The sequence below is a fragment of the Chaetodon trifascialis genome, chromosome 19 (genome assembly GCF_039877785.1).
Source record: "Chaetodon trifascialis isolate fChaTrf1 chromosome 19, fChaTrf1.hap1, whole genome shotgun sequence".
In the NCBI taxonomy this organism is placed as follows: Eukaryota; Metazoa; Chordata; class Actinopteri; order Chaetodontiformes; family Chaetodontidae; genus Chaetodon; species Chaetodon trifascialis.
In genome coordinates, this window is record NC_092074.1 from 17,559,978 (window position 1) to 17,578,156 (window position 18,179).

General features: G+C 46.3%; 1 protein-coding gene across 15 annotated transcripts in view; it reads right to left on the reverse strand.

Annotated features, from left to right (window-relative positions):
• gphnb (gephyrin b) overlaps positions 1-18,179 on the reverse strand; it is an 88,723-nt gene that overhangs the window by 57,211 nt on the left and 13,333 nt on the right. For all 15 annotated transcript variants that reach the window (XM_070986838.1, XM_070986830.1, XM_070986831.1 and 12 more), the window contains exon 2: positions 5,238-5,316. In XM_070986838.1, coding sequence (XP_070842939.1) covers positions 5,238-5,316 — 79 coding nt within the window. The remainder of the gene's footprint in view (positions 1-5,237; positions 5,317-18,179) is intronic.

Here is an 18,179-nt window from a genome sequence, read left to right on the forward strand (position 1 = left end):
GGGGGTTACGACATATAAAGCTCTTCTTCAAACTGCAGGCTGGAGGTAGTCAGCCTGGAATAAAGGCTTTTTGCTCGAGGTGTGGACAAGTCCTGATGCGGGCGGAGGAGGGAATGGAAGGGGGACGAGCGGGGCAGGCGGAGGGAGACGGTGGGGCATGAGGAGGGGGGAGCATGGCAGTAGTTTTTTGGCCTGAAAGCCTGGACGCCTCGGCCAAATCTTTCTATGAATAAAAGACGAGCACAGAAAGGAGGATAAAGAGAGAAAGGCGGGATGAGAGAGAGAGAGGCACAGAGTGAAAAGAGCGAGAAAAGGCAGGGATAGACTGTCAGGGGCACACTTAACAAGAGAGAGGAAAAGCATGTGTGTGTGTGTGTGTGTGTGTGTGTGTGTGTGTGTGTGTGTGTGTGTGTGTGTGTGTGTGTGTGTGTGTGTGTGTGTGTGCATGCATGTGAGCCAGCTGCAAATCTCGGCGGTTGTGGGACACTTCCAAGATAAGACCCATCTGCCAGGCTGATTTCATTAATAATACAAGCTCTTTGTACAGGGCACTCAATCTCACTCTCTCTGTCTTTCTCCTCCTTTCCTACACACACACACACACACACACACACACACACACACACACACACACACACACACACACACACACACACACACACACACACAACACACACACCATCCAGGGAGGAGACGAGAGCCTTGGCCATCTCCACACTCCCAGTAGTAGCATGGAGCCGAGCCCATTACAGCTGAGTTGTTGGTTCGTCCATATGTAGGAAAGCTCTCAGGGGGTCACCTCTCAACATGTTAGCTGATAGAGAGAAGGATGGGGGGGGGGGGCAGTGGAGGAGGAGGAGGAGGAGGAGTGGTCTAGCCCACCTCTTCAAACCCCTACCGTGATGAGAGCTCTGAGTGCTCAGCGAGGGGTTCCACTCTCATGATTCCACTCACAGCCACTAAACAATGCCTAAGAAACACACACTCACACATGCACACACACTCGCACACACGCCCAGGCTGTAACATATTCTGCAGAGCGTTCTATTTATTTACAGAATGAATGTCATCCTGTTTCGGATCTGCCGTTGCTGACAGTCCCCTCTCGCGTGTCATTTTTCTTTTTCTCAACCGTCCCACACCACACATCAAACACACTTCATATATTTAAACAACAAAGTTAACATCTGGGGCTAAATAAGCATCGCTCGTAATGTGTGTTTCAGTCGCTTGCAATGTGAACTACATCTTTGCTCAGGTCCGCAGGTAGAACCTCAGAACCACTGACACTTTATCACTCAACTGAGTCACATTGTAGTCACAAATATGTTTGTTTTAAGAGTTTATCACAAAAATCTTTGTTTTGCAGATTTTCTATTTTTGTTTGACACATTTTTATATGCATGCACATGTATGCATTCTTCACGCTGAACTGGAGACAGTTCCAAACTAGACTTAGAGGCAGTGCTATCATGGTAAAACCTGTATTAGTTGATTTTGTGCCCATATTTAAGTGGTTATGAGCAAACTCTCTTATTTATGCATCCAACAGATAAGGAGCAACATTAACATTAATACAGAGTCGTACTTGTGTGCACCTGGTGAATGTAGATCCAGCATTCACTCTCCTTTTATCCTTTTAGCCCCGTTTTGGTCTCCACCATCTACTGAGGGAAACTCTTTAGCAGCTAAATGCTCTATTATCTTCTCGCCAGCTAGTTGCTAACTGTGTCTGCATGCCGTTAGGTGTAGAAACTTTTTTGATGAGCCAAAACAGTAGGTTTCTGAGCCTGTGCGCCCCCCAAACCCCAAAAAAACAAATTTAGATGTTGGTGTTTCTGCTTTGCATGAAACTCTATGTGAACATTTCCATAAACGGATCCAAGTGAAAGCATGTTGTAGCCATTACGATGCTTACCAGTGCTGATCTCAAGCAGTGCAGGTTTATGCGAGCGTGTCCTTGTCTCCTGACTGCCTCCTGACTGTGAAATTGGGCCTACTGTCACCCATCTGATTGACTTGTGGCTATTCTTAGCCGTGACAATTTGTAAAATTGACAAAGGTTGTTACAACACAAGTCGCTGGAGGGCAGAGAAGCAGAGTTGGCTCAACAGCCCGGAGGGAGGCTCGCGCAAACATAAACACCCACAGACACGCAAAAATATACAAATCTAAACAAAGCGCCCGCTCACACTGAAAAGTAAAGCATGCATGCACAAAACTAAGACACACAGAAGGACACCCATGCGTACACACACATCCACCCCTGCCTCACGTGTGTGTCCTTGAGTCTGGGTATCATTTGTTCGACCCCCTGCTGTTACTCTTTCTCCTTCCTTGCCTCATATCATTTTTCTTTCCACCTGACACACCTCTGGATGCTCCTGAATGCCAAGCTGGGCAGACTGATTGATTGCATGTGCCAATGCTGGTGTGTGTGTGTGTGTGTGTGTGTGTGTGTGCCTGTGATTATAGTTTATGTCATGCGTCCTGCTGTGGCCCCGTCCTCCCTTCCTTCCTCCTCGCTCTCTCTCTCTCTCTTTCTGTCTCCGTCCATGTGTCTCTGTCACAGCAGTGGTGGCACATTGAGGGCACAGCGTTCCAGCCGGTCAACCTGACGGAGCCGCTGACTCGTGGTGTGGCGTGGATTAACATGGCACGGAGGATCTCAGGCCAGAGGAGGTCAGCCAGAGCTGGTCTGCATCGAGGCAAGGCGGCGTTGCTAACGCCAATTGCCTGTGTGAACGTCCACTTTACATGTTTCATCCAGGATCAACCCTCTCAGTTAATTGGTACAGAACACCTTCATCCAAAGTGCCTTTTCCGTGGGGCGACTGGACCGCAGAACTCTGCATTCCCACTGAGCAACACCATCAGGCATCACTGGACGTCCATTCATTCACAGAGGTGACATAGCCAAACATCAACAAACTTGCCAACCGAAACTGTCAGAGGTCACATTTCCTTATTACGCAGCTGATGCGTTTCCCTTCCTTGAACATTTCCTCCATCAGGAAACAATTGATGAGAGGTTGATTTTAGCACAGTTCTCTGTGACGATTATATCGGCGACATTTCAGTGGAATCCAAAGCCCTTGGGGATGCCGTGAATGCAGACCTTGCCTTGACTTGAATCCAAGTATTTCATTAGATAAATCCACCTCTTGAATTTCTTGTGTCAACTCATAAATCCAAGCAACTAGTGTACGTCATCACAACGTACTGACGAGGAGTCCATCGAAGTGTTTGATTTCTATACGTCCAGGCGTTTTTGATAAGTACGCTCATCCTGTCTCGTGCTTCTGTACTCAAGCAATACCATTCTAAATAATAAGACACTTCCTTTAAGTTAATCTAAATCTTTCAAGTTGCAGAGCTAGATAGCAGCCACAGCATGGTCATGCATTTTCCACAGTCAGTAAACAAACAAACAGTAAAGAAACTGAACAAGACCCACAGTCCTGCCGGTCAGATCCTGTAATTTAACCTTGACATGGACGCATGCACAACCAAAGCAATACAAGTCCAGATTTCCCCCAGTGTGCATACTGTATAAATGAGTGTGCAATGGATCCTAATCATTCTCTGATGCTCCGTCTGGCGTGACGCACATGATATGGCACAAGCCTCCTCACACTCCCTCTCTGTATCACACAGACTTGACACATACATTACACATCAGCCTCAAAATAAACATACCGTAAAGGACATGACAAGCATGGACCAGACCAGGGACCCACCGCGGGGGACTGGTGACACTCCAGTGATATTGACTGGTGTGATGCTGTGATGGAGGAGCAGGGCGGCACCTGCAAATCAATGGCTGCGTGGCAAATGACTCGGAGGTCTAGAGAAGCGTGTCTGAGGCCGCATGCTGGGGTCACAGTTTGTGGTGTTTTGAGTCACAGGCTGAGATGGCACTTCGAAAGGCAGTGTGTGATATGTGTGATGATATGAAAGGCTGTTATTGATCACTGACATCAAATCTGACATAAAACATGACCTCTTTCTGCTGTGGGCTGCTATAGTTGAAATATTCAGTGTACTTTATATGGCCAAAAGTATGTGGACACAGGTGTTTTGTACCTCTGCAGCTGGTTAGGTTAGATCCTTTAGTTTCATTTGAGGTAAATCTTAATGCTGCAACATTTTAGACAGTAGCATGCTCCTGCCTTTGTGGCAACACTTTTGGACACGACACTTTTCTGCACACAAAGCCAGGGCCATAGGAAGCGGTGTTCCCAGTTTGGTGAGGAGGAAATGGACTGGCTTGCACAGAGCCTTGATCTGAACAGTATTTAACTCCACCTTCAGGATGAAGTAGAAGTGTGAGCCAGGCCTTATCGCCCTGAATCCGTATCTAACCTCACTAATGCTCTTGTGGTTGAATGGGAGCGAATCCCTCCAGCCAGGTTCCAGATATCTTGAGGAAAGCCTTTCCAGAAGAGTGGAGGCTGTTATAGTAGCCTATTAATGGCAATACTTTTGGAATAAGATGTTCAGTAATGTACAGTGTAATGTGTGGGTGTCCACATACTTTTGGCCATGAATTGTCTCTTATTACATAGGTGGATATTTGTTTTTATGTTGTTTTTTAAGTAATTACTGGTTTACAGGGAGATTTTTTCTCAAGATTTCAGTTTGTTTGGATGCACACTTTGATCACGAGTAGCACACAAAGCTGCACAAGTTCAATTGTGATGGAAGTGATTGTTTTCATGAGTGTTTTTCATGCTCTTTTGTCACTTATCACATCCCTGTTAAGGGAAACAATTGTTGATTTCACCTCCGTTAGCTTCTTTGAGCAAATAATGGCTTCTTGCAGGCACCAAGCGTCATCCTTAAACAGAAGAGTGCTGCAGCTCTTTTGTTGTTGCCATGCATGCTGGGAATTTCTCTCCATAGGGCGACACCGAGCCCCGACATGTTGTGTTGAAGAGATATTTTTAGTTTCTTGGTTACACTCTTGCACAAAAAGAAGACAGCTTCCACACACAAGCACACACACACACACACACACACACACACACACACACACACACACACACACACACACACACACACACACACACACACACACACATGCAGAGAACCTGTGCCTCTTTTTTTAGCGTTGCAGATTTAAGGTCAGTTAAAGGACTTTTCTCTGGAAAAAAAACAGTTGTGTGCATGACGATGCTGCATGATGTTTTCTTTTTTCCATTTCTGTAGGTTGAATTGTCATGAAAGATACTCACAGGGAGGGGTCATGGACAAGATCTTTCAGGTTGATGCCACTGCGGTCCTCTGCAAGGTTTCGAAAACAGCTGTCACTCACTGGATAGACACAGACAGGAGAAAACGAAATGAGCACACAAACTGATGAGCAATCCAAAATTAAACGCATGAAGGACTTCAGCACAAATTGCTGGCATTACATCAGCAGCATTGTCCAAACAGTAAATGATTCTTCCTCAGAAATGTTGTGAGCGATTACATGGTAAACAGTATCATGCTATCAAAAAAATGACAGATTTTTCTGCCCAAAAATCCCTTAAATGACAGCTCACTTACTGTCGTTGCAAGAGTGGCGAATTACTATTTTCTAAACTGTGTCATGGATAGCAACATGTGATTATTCAAAGGAGGGAGACTGAAGTGATCTTCAGATGAGGAAAACGATGAAATAAACCCAAATTATCTTTCTTTGAACAGATGAAAACTAGATGCGCGGCATCCAAGCCGCTGCAGTCGAAGCACATCTCTGAAGAGTTCTGCCCTGTTTTGGAAACATGTGTTCACTCTTACATTTTGATCCACATTTCACACCTGTGACTTGACGAAAAGAAACTGGATCTTGGACACAGAGGACTTTTCCTTTGCGTCTAAGTTAGAGAGAATAGCACTCTCTCATTTGTTGCAGCACCGCTTATCAGTCTTGACTGTGCTGAGGCGGGTGTACCTCTATATGAAAATGACGTCTGGTACAACTGCTAAATTGTCTTCTGCATCACTTCCTCCCAAGTTATGCTCCAAATTAAATATGGAATGACATATGTGAATAAATCCAATGCTGACATGCCGCCTGCCACCTTCACCCTGCACACTTTTCAATCACACTGAGCTGACGCGAAGCCACACCTTCATTGTCTATAACCTCTCCTTACGAAACCACGACGGCCCCTCGACTGCAGAGCAGGTGCGAGCCACATGAGTCATCACGGTGATCGCAGACGGATAGAGTGACGGATAGAGTGAGACAGGGAGAAAGACACGGGGAGAGGAAAATGGAAAAAAGAAAAAATAACAGAGCGAGAGAAGACAGAAAGAGACAGACGAGGAGGATGAGGAGAGGGACAAGGTGTTTTGTGATCTGACGGGGCCAAATGTGAACGGACACGCTGGCGTCCTAAAATAGATGCAAACCGGAGCACCGAGGGGGGGTTATGGTGGTGGTGCAGTGGATTTAAGCCAAAAAAACTTGATGCGCGAGTTGTAGACAAGACTGGAAATGTCATGATGTTACTCCAATGAAGTGCCATGATCCATGAACAAGAGGAGGGGCGGAGGGATAGGGTGAAGCAAGAATGGTGTAAAAAATGGAAGTGGGATGGCAAAAGGGGTGAAGGGGTGTGAAGGGAGGGAATGCAACAGAGCTGGGAAGGATGGAGGGTTGGTGGGGATTGAGGCGGAGGAGAGGGGGTGAAAAGGATGTAGGATAGAGGGAGCGATGAGGGGAAAGGCAGTGCCGATGGGGCAGCGCTGTGGAGACAGAGGTAAGCAGAGGGTGCAGGACGCTGCTCTGGGCTCTAGCAAATAAATGGGAGAGTGCTGACATTTGCACACCAAGCCAGCTCAGAAAGAGAGAAAGAGAGGGGGGAAACAAGGGAGACAGAAAGCCTGCAAGGGGAGGGGAGGGAGGAGGACACAGATACAGCGAGAAAAAAAGGTTGAGGGAGGAGAGAAAAGGCGAGCAAGCACATGGAATACACACCACCCTGGCTTTAGAGGGGCACTGCTGCATAAGTGCATGTGTGCGGGTGTGTTTGTGTGTGTATATGTGTGTGAAGAGGGAACTTCCTTCAAGACTGCAGTATTCCTTACACACACACACACACACACACACACACACACACACACACACATACACACACACACACACACACACACACAGCCCTCCTCAGTCTTTCTCTCCCAGCTACCCCTTGATCTAAAAATAGCCGTTCCACTCTCCTACAAGAGGCAGCAACCATTCTGAACCAATCAACACGCTCTGTCAAAGGCATCGGTACCCACCACCCCTCTATGTGTGTGTGTATGTGCGTGTTTGTGTGTGTGTGTGTGCATGTGTGCAACAAGGGGAACTCCTGACTGAAGGTAATAAAACTGCCCCTCCCTGCTGCACCGGTTTGTTGAAATGGTGGGAAAGCGATCCCTTCGACAAAACAATGGCACGGAAAAGAATCAGAGAGCAAAACGGAGAAAAGGGGGGGAGAAACAAAAAAGAGGGAGAGCGGGAATGAGGGTGGAAGAGAGGGAGAAGGAGATCTGGCTGCAGTTGAAACAGGCTTCAAAGGAATATTAATGTGATCCTGTGCAAGAGCTGAAGACAGGGGAAAAGAAGGGGGAAGAGGGAGGGAGGATGGAGGAAGAGGAGTGAGAGGGGAGGGGGGAAAGGTGCGCAAGAATTCATGACGCTGCCCCCTCCCACCTCCTGAGCTCCACCCAAGCACCTTTCTCCAGGTAAAGCTGCAGCTTAGCTTTCATCGCCTGACCCCCAAAACATTGCTGCGCACCGCATCATCCCTGGTGTCCGTCCTAAAACCCCCAATGTGGTAGAAGCCAGGGATTTAATCATCACAGCAGACGTCCGCTTAGCTTCGCCTCCAACCCTCCTGATCCCTGAGCAGCCGCTCCAGTCTTAGGTCACACCGAAAGGGAAGACGCAATGCAGTGACCCCGTCTCCCCCCAGAGGGCGCTGCTCCCCGCGGTGCATAGAGTACACAGCAAGCTAAAGGTCAATACTTCTACATGGCCGGACAAGCACGAGGAGACCGACAGCTAAGGCCAGACAGACAGCTGACAGAGCTGAGACTGGTTCAGACTCCAGACTACCAGCACATCGCCCTGTGGTCAAACATTTAAAGACAAGTAGAAGCTCATGTCTCGCCAATGCAATTTCAATTCAAGCCAGTGCATTTACTTTTCATATCTGACATTCTTGAAATTGAGCGCAACTAGTGTGCGCTCTGCACTGCGCACTTTTGCGTCAGTATGCCTTATTTTGTTTCTGTTTTTGTCTACTTTTGCTCCATCAGTGTTTGTTCATGTGTGCTGAACAATAAAAGCAAGATGTGTATGAAAGCTCTGGAAAAAGACAGTAAGTGGATCTTGAGTTAAGTTTAACTCAAGTTTCGGAATAATAACATATTTTTTCCTATAACTATCATTTTACTACTTAATAATTATGAAAGTTAAATACAGAAAACAGCAAAAACCATTAAGAGAAAATGGGATTATGGCTCCAAGTCCTTGAGATGTAGCATCTCTAATACAGATGTCTTGTATTTATCCATATGGGCATCTCTGCACTTGTAAAAATATTTCCTGGTGCATAAGTCTGTATTGACTCCTATCATCCCATACTTGCCTCCACTTTTGAGTGTGTGAGTGCTGTAGCCTGGATGTCCCCAGGCTACAGCAGTGGGAGGAGAGCAGGAGGCCCGAGCTTCAGAAGCATTACGCAGGTCAACACCACTCACACATGGGACCTAGACATGTACACCCTAACACAAACACTCACACACATCTTAAAGGGTTAATCGCTAAGCCATAGCAGAGCAGGAGAGATCAGGACACAGGGGACGACATCAAGAGACCAAAGAAAACTGATCAGGGAGGAAAAAATGTCAATATGGAGCAAAAATGCATGGAAAAACACAGGCGGTGTTATTGCTTAGGAGGTAAAAAAGAGGATTCTGAAATCGTATTTTGAAAATCTGTTTTGCTGCCTCTTCTGGAGGCAATGCAGTGTAAAACCAACGGCCATGTCTGCACTATACAACCAAGTGGAGAAGTGCTATAAGAAAAATATATGTGTGCCACAATTTTGGCAAGTGTCCTCATCTAATTTCCAGGCACAAATACATTGTCGTGAATTGGCAAGATGTTATAATCAATTACACTACAGGTAGCTAGGTTAGCTAGCAGGCTAGGCCCTCCTGTGATGCAGGTATCTACTTCACTTGTTTGATTCATGACATTGTAAGACTTCCAGGAGAGCCAGATCTGTAAGAACTCTGAATCAAAGGGAGAAGGGTGGGAGTATTTTCTTCAAAACTATACGTACTTTGAATGCTCCTACGTATTTTTATTTGTCGGCTCTGCTGCAAGGTTTGTAATTAAAACAATAAAGTATAGCTTTATAACAAGCAACATCTTGTTCCTGCCATATTTTAATCCTCAACAACAAGACTAGTGCTGACACATTTCTTTCTTTGGAGCTTCTTCAGTCATTAACAACATGAGAGAAACACTGACCAGATGAACAAATAAGTAAAGAAATGAGATAAAACTTTTTGTGGAGCTTTCAGGTTTTGGTGGTGAGCCCTGGCAATCAAATGGCTAAGCTTTTCAGCGTATAGGTTGCTCGCTCTGCGTTGTTGTTGTTGAAGGCAACAGGCACACCACCTTCTTTGCCTATTGTGTGGAAAATCAAATTCCTCCAAAAATCCAACTCCACAGAAAAAAAGTCAATTCCCGGACACACTTAACACCTCTGCCTTGATTTATTGAAAACGCTTGGGTCATATGGACCTTTCTCCAGACATGGGTCAGGGGTTAAGGAGTCTTGAGAAAGTTCCTTGTGACTGAAACATTGACCTTTTCTCAGAAATCAATGTGGAGGTGATAAGTGTATGGGAACTGATTTTTTTTCTTTGACCTAGGCTTACTGTATATCAACAGTCTACTTTCTGTGAGTCAGACCAGTTGTTCAAAGAAAACTAATTCTGTGATATGTTGTGATACACATAGCTTTCTTGGCAGCCTAAATGTAGCCAGGTCACCACCAGGCTATACAAACTCCATAGTGATTTTATACAATCTACACTACGCTAATTGCAAACAGTTTTTGTTGTTAGGCATAAAGAAATTAATATACTTTACCATTTTGGAGTAAATGATGCAATATGATTAGATTAAATTCAACTTCATTGCCATTGTGCCAAATACATCTACAAAGCCAATGAAATGCAGTAAAGCCGATGAAATGCATATGTATGCTAACAGCTGTAAAATGTGACTTTGCAATGACCCTGTCAATCACACATAAAGACAGTTTTACCACTTAAATTTTCAAATATTATCTAGGAGCTGTCTCACCACTCTATACTGCTGCAGAAATTAAAAGCACACTCAAAAAAATAAAGCATTTTTGACATTGCATGCTGTCTTTTTGGAGTATACCTAATTTTGTCACTTTATGTGGAAATGGGACACAGCTACGGTCTGTGTAACAAGTAGGACAGATGCTGTCAAGGTCAGCAAGCAGACTAGGTTTGGTCTAAAGGTAAAGTTAGCATGCAGGCTAGGTGCTGTCCATCTATAATACAGCAGCTCAGCTAGCGATCAGGCTATGTGCTGTCAGTCTGATCGCAACTAGCAGAGGGGATTCATAAACTGCTACTATGTTCCACTCAATCATTTCCAGGACATAAAGCAGTCAGCGCTCATTATCTCCCTGGGAACCCACACTAATGGGGTTTTCCCTTATAGCTGGTCCTGATACACACACACACACACACACAGCCATGTTTCCATCACCTTTAGGGACATTACATAGACTTACATGTGTTTCTTGGAGACTTAGCCTAACCAGAACCAGAACCACTCCTGGCCTGACACGGTCCCCACAACATGAGTAATACAGGACCAGACACACACAAACACACACTCATCCTGCACACAGCTCTCATGCACGGTATATGCAAGTGTATGCATTTACACACACACACACGCACGCACGCACGCACGCACGCACGCACGCACACACACACACACACACACACACACACACACACACACACACACAGCCTTGGACACCTTGCCATAGATCAGCAGTTTTACACAACTTGTGCTACAAATCACAGTGCAAGACAGAGTGCCTAGAGTTGCTTGTGCCAAAGTCTGCTTCCAGTCCAATTATGACAGTGCTTATCTGTCATTATGGCACTGTATACCCTGCTGCTTTTGAAAGAAAAACACAGAAATCTGTCTTGGGTGTTTTGGATATTTTGTGAAGAAATTGCAGTCTATTGCACTAGAATTGTGAACTATGCATTAACATGTTTCAACGTGCTTTAGCAGTGAAAATGTAGCTCATCCTGACTTCAGTGCTCAGTTTACCGTGTCCAAACAATTGCTGAATACTTTTACACATGTGCAGGAAAATGTGCAAATCCACCAGAGGAGGGATAGCAGAGCATCGCCTCCTTCGTCTGAGCAGCCCACTTGGCATCTCTATTGTTCCTGTTCTTTATCCGCTAACAGCAGTGCCAATGGCCCTCCAGCCCTGGAGAAGCTACTATGGAGGTCAAACACAGGATTGGGCTGACATCTGCTGGTGGGAGGGACAACACCTCTGCACACCAATAAGCCTCAACCAAAGTGATATCACTGCCTCCTGTCTCCTATTTTACTGGCTTGTTCTGTGTCAAATGGAAACACAGGGCCCCAGGCCTCGGATTAAATGGGCTTAATGATGAATAGAGGTATGGACCCGCCTCCAGATTGTAATGGGGTGGGGTAGACATCTGACTAGGGGGCTTTTGGTACTACTACCCCCTCCTAGCCAGAAGAGGAGAGGAGAGGAGCAGCGGTGCACAAATACCAGCATCTTCATTCCATGGCAGGGTAAATTTCCAAATTAATAAAGGCTTCACGGTGCTGGGTAAAATATAGTAACAGCAATAACAGCAGATAACCTAATCTAATATAAGCCCACTGTATCTTAGCAACCTTGTTAATTCTGAGAGGAGCAGTGGGGTAAGCAGCAGAAGCACAGCATCCATCATCAAAGACACACCCAGCAGCAACACACACACACACACACACACACACACACACACACACACACACACACACACACACACACACACACACACACACACACACCAATTACTCACAAACTCTCAAACCCACGACACCACGCACATGCACATGCTATCTTGCCATTAGCCGCTATCTCAATCACACTGTGATGCAGATGAATGCATACACATGTGCAGGGCTACACACTCAGGCACATACACACAGATCCTCAGGCTTACTGTAAGCAGCCGGGAGAATGGAGGGGGTGTGGAGCGGAACAATGGGATCCTAATCGTCGGGCTGCATTTCAAAGCCTCTCCCCTCTACAACACTGTTTCTAGATAAGATTTGAAAATGCTATTTATATCCGCGGGGAAAGGAGCCAACCAGCAGCTTGATTTTCATTTATTTGAAGTCAGATCTAAATTGGGGTAGAGTTACATAATGCAAGGAGTGCGACACTCCACCTGCTACTGCCGAGCCAGCCATTGAAGAACACTACGGAGGGACACGGCCCAAAAAACGCACCGGGCCCACGCTAATACTGAAGCTAATAATTACTCTATCGGCTTAATAGCCACTGCTTACTACACCAAAGGAGCCCGGCTCATCCCTGTGGGTACAGCAGTGGGCCGATCCGCATCTCAAATCCAAACCTACTCCAGCGTAGCCAGGCCAAAATCCGGCAACCGTGCTGAGCCAAGGACAAAACAACACAGCACAACATGGCCCAGTCCCCCCACGCACCAGATGTGCAGAGAAAGAAAGACATAGAGGGAGAGACAGCTCTGTTCTTCACAGCTGTGTCCCAGGCAGGCAGGCAGGGCCCATCCCTGGCCCCGGCTCCACCAACTCTCCCCCCTCCCTGCCTCCCTGGAGAGGAGACGCAGCTCCATCCCAGGCCGAGCAAAGCAGGAGGAGGAGAGGTGGTAGGATGGACATGTGGAGTTGAGGGAGGGCGAGTTGGAGCCTAACCCTGACAGGATTAAGAGAGCAATTCACACTGGATGAGAGGAGAGGGGAGCAGAGAGAAGAGGAGGGAGGCGAGCAGCGGTGGGAATACTCCGAAAGCAAAGAGGGAGGGCAGAGAACGAGAGCCGGAGAGGAAAGAGAGCAGTAAGGTAAAATGGGAAGATGGGGAAATGACTGGTAGGGAGGGGGCTACGTGAAGAGAGGTGCAGTGGAATGAATAAAACACATGCAGGGGGGAGAAAGACAGGGAGAAAAAGAGGAGGGAAGATGAAGGAGATGGAAGGAAGCGATGGAGGCAACCATGCAGGACAGAGAGAGTTCAACTGAGTGCTGAGCCCCTCCCTCTTCATCGCCATACAGATATATTTTCACCACCTCTGCACTTTGCTGTTCACAGCGCAGAGAGCAACTTGGGGAAAAGTTGGAGGGGAATTAATAATTCGAAAGCAAAGAGAAAAGGCACAGATGGACACATATATGTGAAAAGAAACACCCCTGATACTAACACACATCTGTATCTAATCATGGGTTTTTTCATTGATACTAAGTATTACTGTTATCTCAATTCTGCCCTCACTGATTGATTAGGTGGGAGGAGTGCAGACGGATTAATAAAAATGACTGTATGCTGAAACCAGGTGTAAATGTGCTTTAAGACACACAAGTACAGGCTTTAATAGGACTTCGGATACATACTGGGAAAATGATGGTACCACATCACAGTGTGCACGAGGCTAAGTGCAGAAATGATTAGTCGACTAATCAGTCAGTTGATCGAAAAGCAATTGACAAGAACGCATGATAGCTGATTAATCATTGAAGTCAGTTAATGAGAAACACTCACTGGTCTGTGCTTCACTGGGAACAGAGCAGTGTGGGGTTAGGGGCCTTGCTCAAGGGCACCTTGATGGCGGTAATGAGACCCAGATCTGCTGCTTTTCTGTTAACTGAATGTCTTTGAGTTTTGGCCTTTTGGTTGGAAAAGACAAGCAATTTAAGCCACCACCAAGGGCTCCAGGAACCACTTTCTGATGTTATAGATGGCGGGTAATTGCTAAAAAATAAAAAACTGGTTGATTGATGAATTGATCGTGAATTCAATCATTAATTGCAGTCCCACTTGTGCCGTAAGTCGTCGAAAGAGAGAGAGAGAAAGATTGCGTTGACCCTGAGCATTCACCCCAGCTCCTACTGTCATTTTCCACTGGAATAAATAAGACATGAGAGGCCGAACCAGCGCGCTTAGTCAGCAACCAATAATACGCACACACACCACCAACAACCGAAAACACACCCACCCACAATCAGCACAGCAGTCACTGACAATCAAAGCAGAAAATATCTTTTCATGAACTCAGCTTCTCTTCCATGTTGCAGTGCGTGTCCAAAAAACCATCCGCCGTCTGCATTTCGTGATCTACCCCCGGCCCACTCTCACTCACTTCTCACACTCTGCACAACACTCACCTGAACCTCTCCTTATCATCCAAATATCAGTGAAAAGCCCGAGACTGCAGCACCCAACAGCCTGCAGCTCTTCACAAAGGCCTCTCGTATTGATGTTTTATTAACACGGCCATAAATATTGAAAAGACACTTACTAATGAAGCCACAGAGAAAAGTTCCAGAGACAATTTACAGCACCAGGGAATACAGGGACCTTGAATATCGCACCCTACACCCCGCTTTCTACTTTCCTTCTCCTTCATCTCATTTCCCACGCCATGACCGGAATGCCCCTGCAGCTTTAACATCATCCCCCACCCATGCACATGTATTTTCCCCTCAACGGCCCTCATCTTCCTCCCCTTCTCTATTTTTCTTGTTCAGCGAAATCAATGGATTGAAGGGGCTTGACGATCCGCCACACCCCTTGCAAATATTAATCATAAATCACAGGCTCTGAGTATAATGAGGCTTGTTTCTAATGACAACAGGCGTAATGAATGTGTCTCGCTGTGGCATTATCATATAGCCAAGCCGGAGAGCGCACGAGTGTGTATGTGGTGTGTGAAGGGTGGGCAGGTGTGTGGCTGTGGGTGGATGAGGTATCGCGGCTTTTTTCCCCCATGTAGCATGACATTTCGATGGCAGAGGGCCCACGGCAAGCCAGCTCTCCGTGGCATTTCCAACAGCTGTTTACACACACATACACAAAAACTAAATGTGTGTTTTCCCAGCACATGAGTGCATGTATTGTATATGCAGTGCATGAGTGCAGCCATTCATCCGCTGCAGTTTACAATAAAAGCCACAGTAAATGCCATTTGAAGTATCTGTCAGTGCAAGATGGAAAAAAAAAAGACACAGACGTAGGATTTGGCTAATAGTGCACATTATATTGAAACAAGCCCTCGGTGGTGAAACTGAGAAACAGAACTGTTTATAAGAGCAGGACATAGGTCGTGATGATGCTGCAGTGATTTTCACTATGGATGCACATGAGCCCTTCATACATATATAAGACATGAGAGGCCGAACCAGCGGGAAGGGAAATGCTGTAACTTCTAAAGGAAATCTAAAAGACACATACCACACAACCAAAACTGTCCGCATGGCCAGATTTGGTCTAATTTGTGTGAATTGATCCTTTAATTCTGGCATATTTTACATGTACATTATACAATTCTGCAGCTCAGAAAACAACATATACAAAGGACAACTAGGATGATATCGTTACAGGCAGAGAGAAATACAAATTAATAAATAAATTCACACCAAACTGCCATATTCTTTCCTCTTTTTCCATCTCAGCTCCTTCTGTGTGTGTTATCTATGGCTGCTCCATTAGTGAGCCAGGTACCATTCTCTCGTTAGAAGCCAAAATGAGCTTGAGAACAGCTCTATTGATTTCAATAGAAATGTGCTTACATTGGCATCAATATAGCTGCACATTTCTGATACCTCCCGTTAGAAGCTTCCCTCCTCGCCCCTTCTACCTCCCCATCCTCCTCTTCCTTCCACCTCCTCCTCCTCCTTCTCCTACTCCTTCATCCTTACAAGGTGCTGATGCAGGGAAACCCAGGGCTGCATCAGTGCAACCGCGGCTTAGCTGCACATTCCTGATTGCATCCTTGGACAGACGTGCATGGAAAACACTCAGCTCATTCATTTCACTCAATAAGACTAAAGATAGAAGGGCTGGAAAGTGGATGGGCTCTGAAATGGATAGCTATCGGCTAACATTAGCAGTGGAGCTCTTTATCTGTTGGCTTTTAGGGTTTGTCATGAAATCAGATCAGGTATTGATTGGTCTTCATAGAGCAAGCTTAACGTTCTCCCCCTTCTCTGTGATCTGTCACTAAAGGCAAGGAAGAGAGGGAAGAACAGAGGCGGAGGGAGGGATGGGAAGTGGTCAAGGGTTATGGTGTGACTGCAGCTAGTCTTTCGGGTCAAGGTTAGGCTTTCAGATGGTCATTCAGAATCGATGCCAGGTTTCTGATCAAGCTTGAGGGTCACACTCATGCTGACCAGGGGAACTGTTTGATGGGCAAGGCAAATGCACGTCCACAAACCCACCCCTGATTAGGACAAACGCGTCTCAAGAGCTGCAACTGTCAAGCCGATCTCTGGAACAGGAAACACGACCATATTGTAAGTGACACATTGTCCGCTAAGTGGAAAGTTAATCTAAACTGCATCTCCACAGGGTTCCCATGTGGCAGTGATGGCAGCTCCATCATCGTCTGGTCCACCGGCTGCCCTCCTCATGACCAGCCCCAGCTCCCTGCCCACAAATCTCATTTCATACCAGCCACGCTGCTGAAAAGGCAAGACAAAAGCCCGATCAGCACAGCTGCGGCTTTAGCATATTGTGCCCACAACCATCGTGAAATCAGCGGAACAAAGCGAAGCGGAACTCTGCGGCACCAAAAACTCTGCAGTGACACACCAGGCAGCTTTAAGCTAAGGGTACATCCGGCTGTGACTTCTTAGGGGAGAAGGAACTTCCTGCTACAGCTCGGTGAAGGTCAAAAGCAACAACTCGAACAGCAGCTCCACAGGTAGAGAGGAAGGAAGAGCAGTTTCACGTCATGTCGTAAACTAATATACTGACTAACCCCTCTTAACAAACACACACCTGAACATTAAATCTTAGTCAAAATGATAATACCAAAGGATGGAGGATGGAGTGGATGGAGCTATGGCAGCACATGTCGGCATGAGCGTGATCATGAGTGTGATGAGTGACGAGTGTTAGCCAAGCAGCCGATCAATGAACCAGGGATCGTGAAGCATGAACGCAGCGGAGCCCAATCAGCTGATGCAAGTATGACTTCAACGTCGCAAACACCTGGTGTAGCAAAAAAGAGAATAATGGAAATGGCCATTAGTTGCTGAGCATAACCTCCAAAATGCAGTATAGGGTTGCTACATCAAATGAAAGGATCTTTAGCAGGAAGTATTTCTATTTTGTATCTGTGATGCTTTCTGAAGTGCAGCCTTTGTTGAGGAAGACGTACCTGAAGTAGCAAACAAACAGATGAAATGAACTCCGATGGACTAAAGTTACGATCAACGCGTTCCACGCGCTGCCGATGCTTGTTGATGCGTTTGTTAATGTGTGAGTGGGTGGCTCGTAATGCATGTGCGTATGCGTGTGCGTAAGTGTGTGCGCAAACCATTCGACTCCCCTTATTTCCCAGGATGCAGAGTTCTACATGCCCACACACACACACACACACACACACACACACACACACGAACGCACACACACAGGGAGTGCCCTGGGCCCGGCTGTACTAATGAAGCAGCCTGTAAGCAGCTACCTTCATTACATTCAATCCTCTGGACAGTGTCAGCAATTACATTGCAGCTTCCCACTGTCAGAGAGCTCACACATGTTCATGCATGCACATGGACACACACGCACATGTGCGCACGCACACACACACACACACACACACACACACACACACACACACACACACACACACACACACACACACACACACACACACACACACACAGTTGGAAGCTTGTCCTTCTTCTCAAGGCTAATGCTAGCTGAGGTTGATGCAGGGAGGAGTTCCTGCTCCTCTTCTTCTTCGGTGGTGGGTGTTTGGCTCAGGCTCGGCTCTTTAAAACCCAAACTCCTCAATACGTCTCAGTCAGGCCCACCATCACATCAGCACAG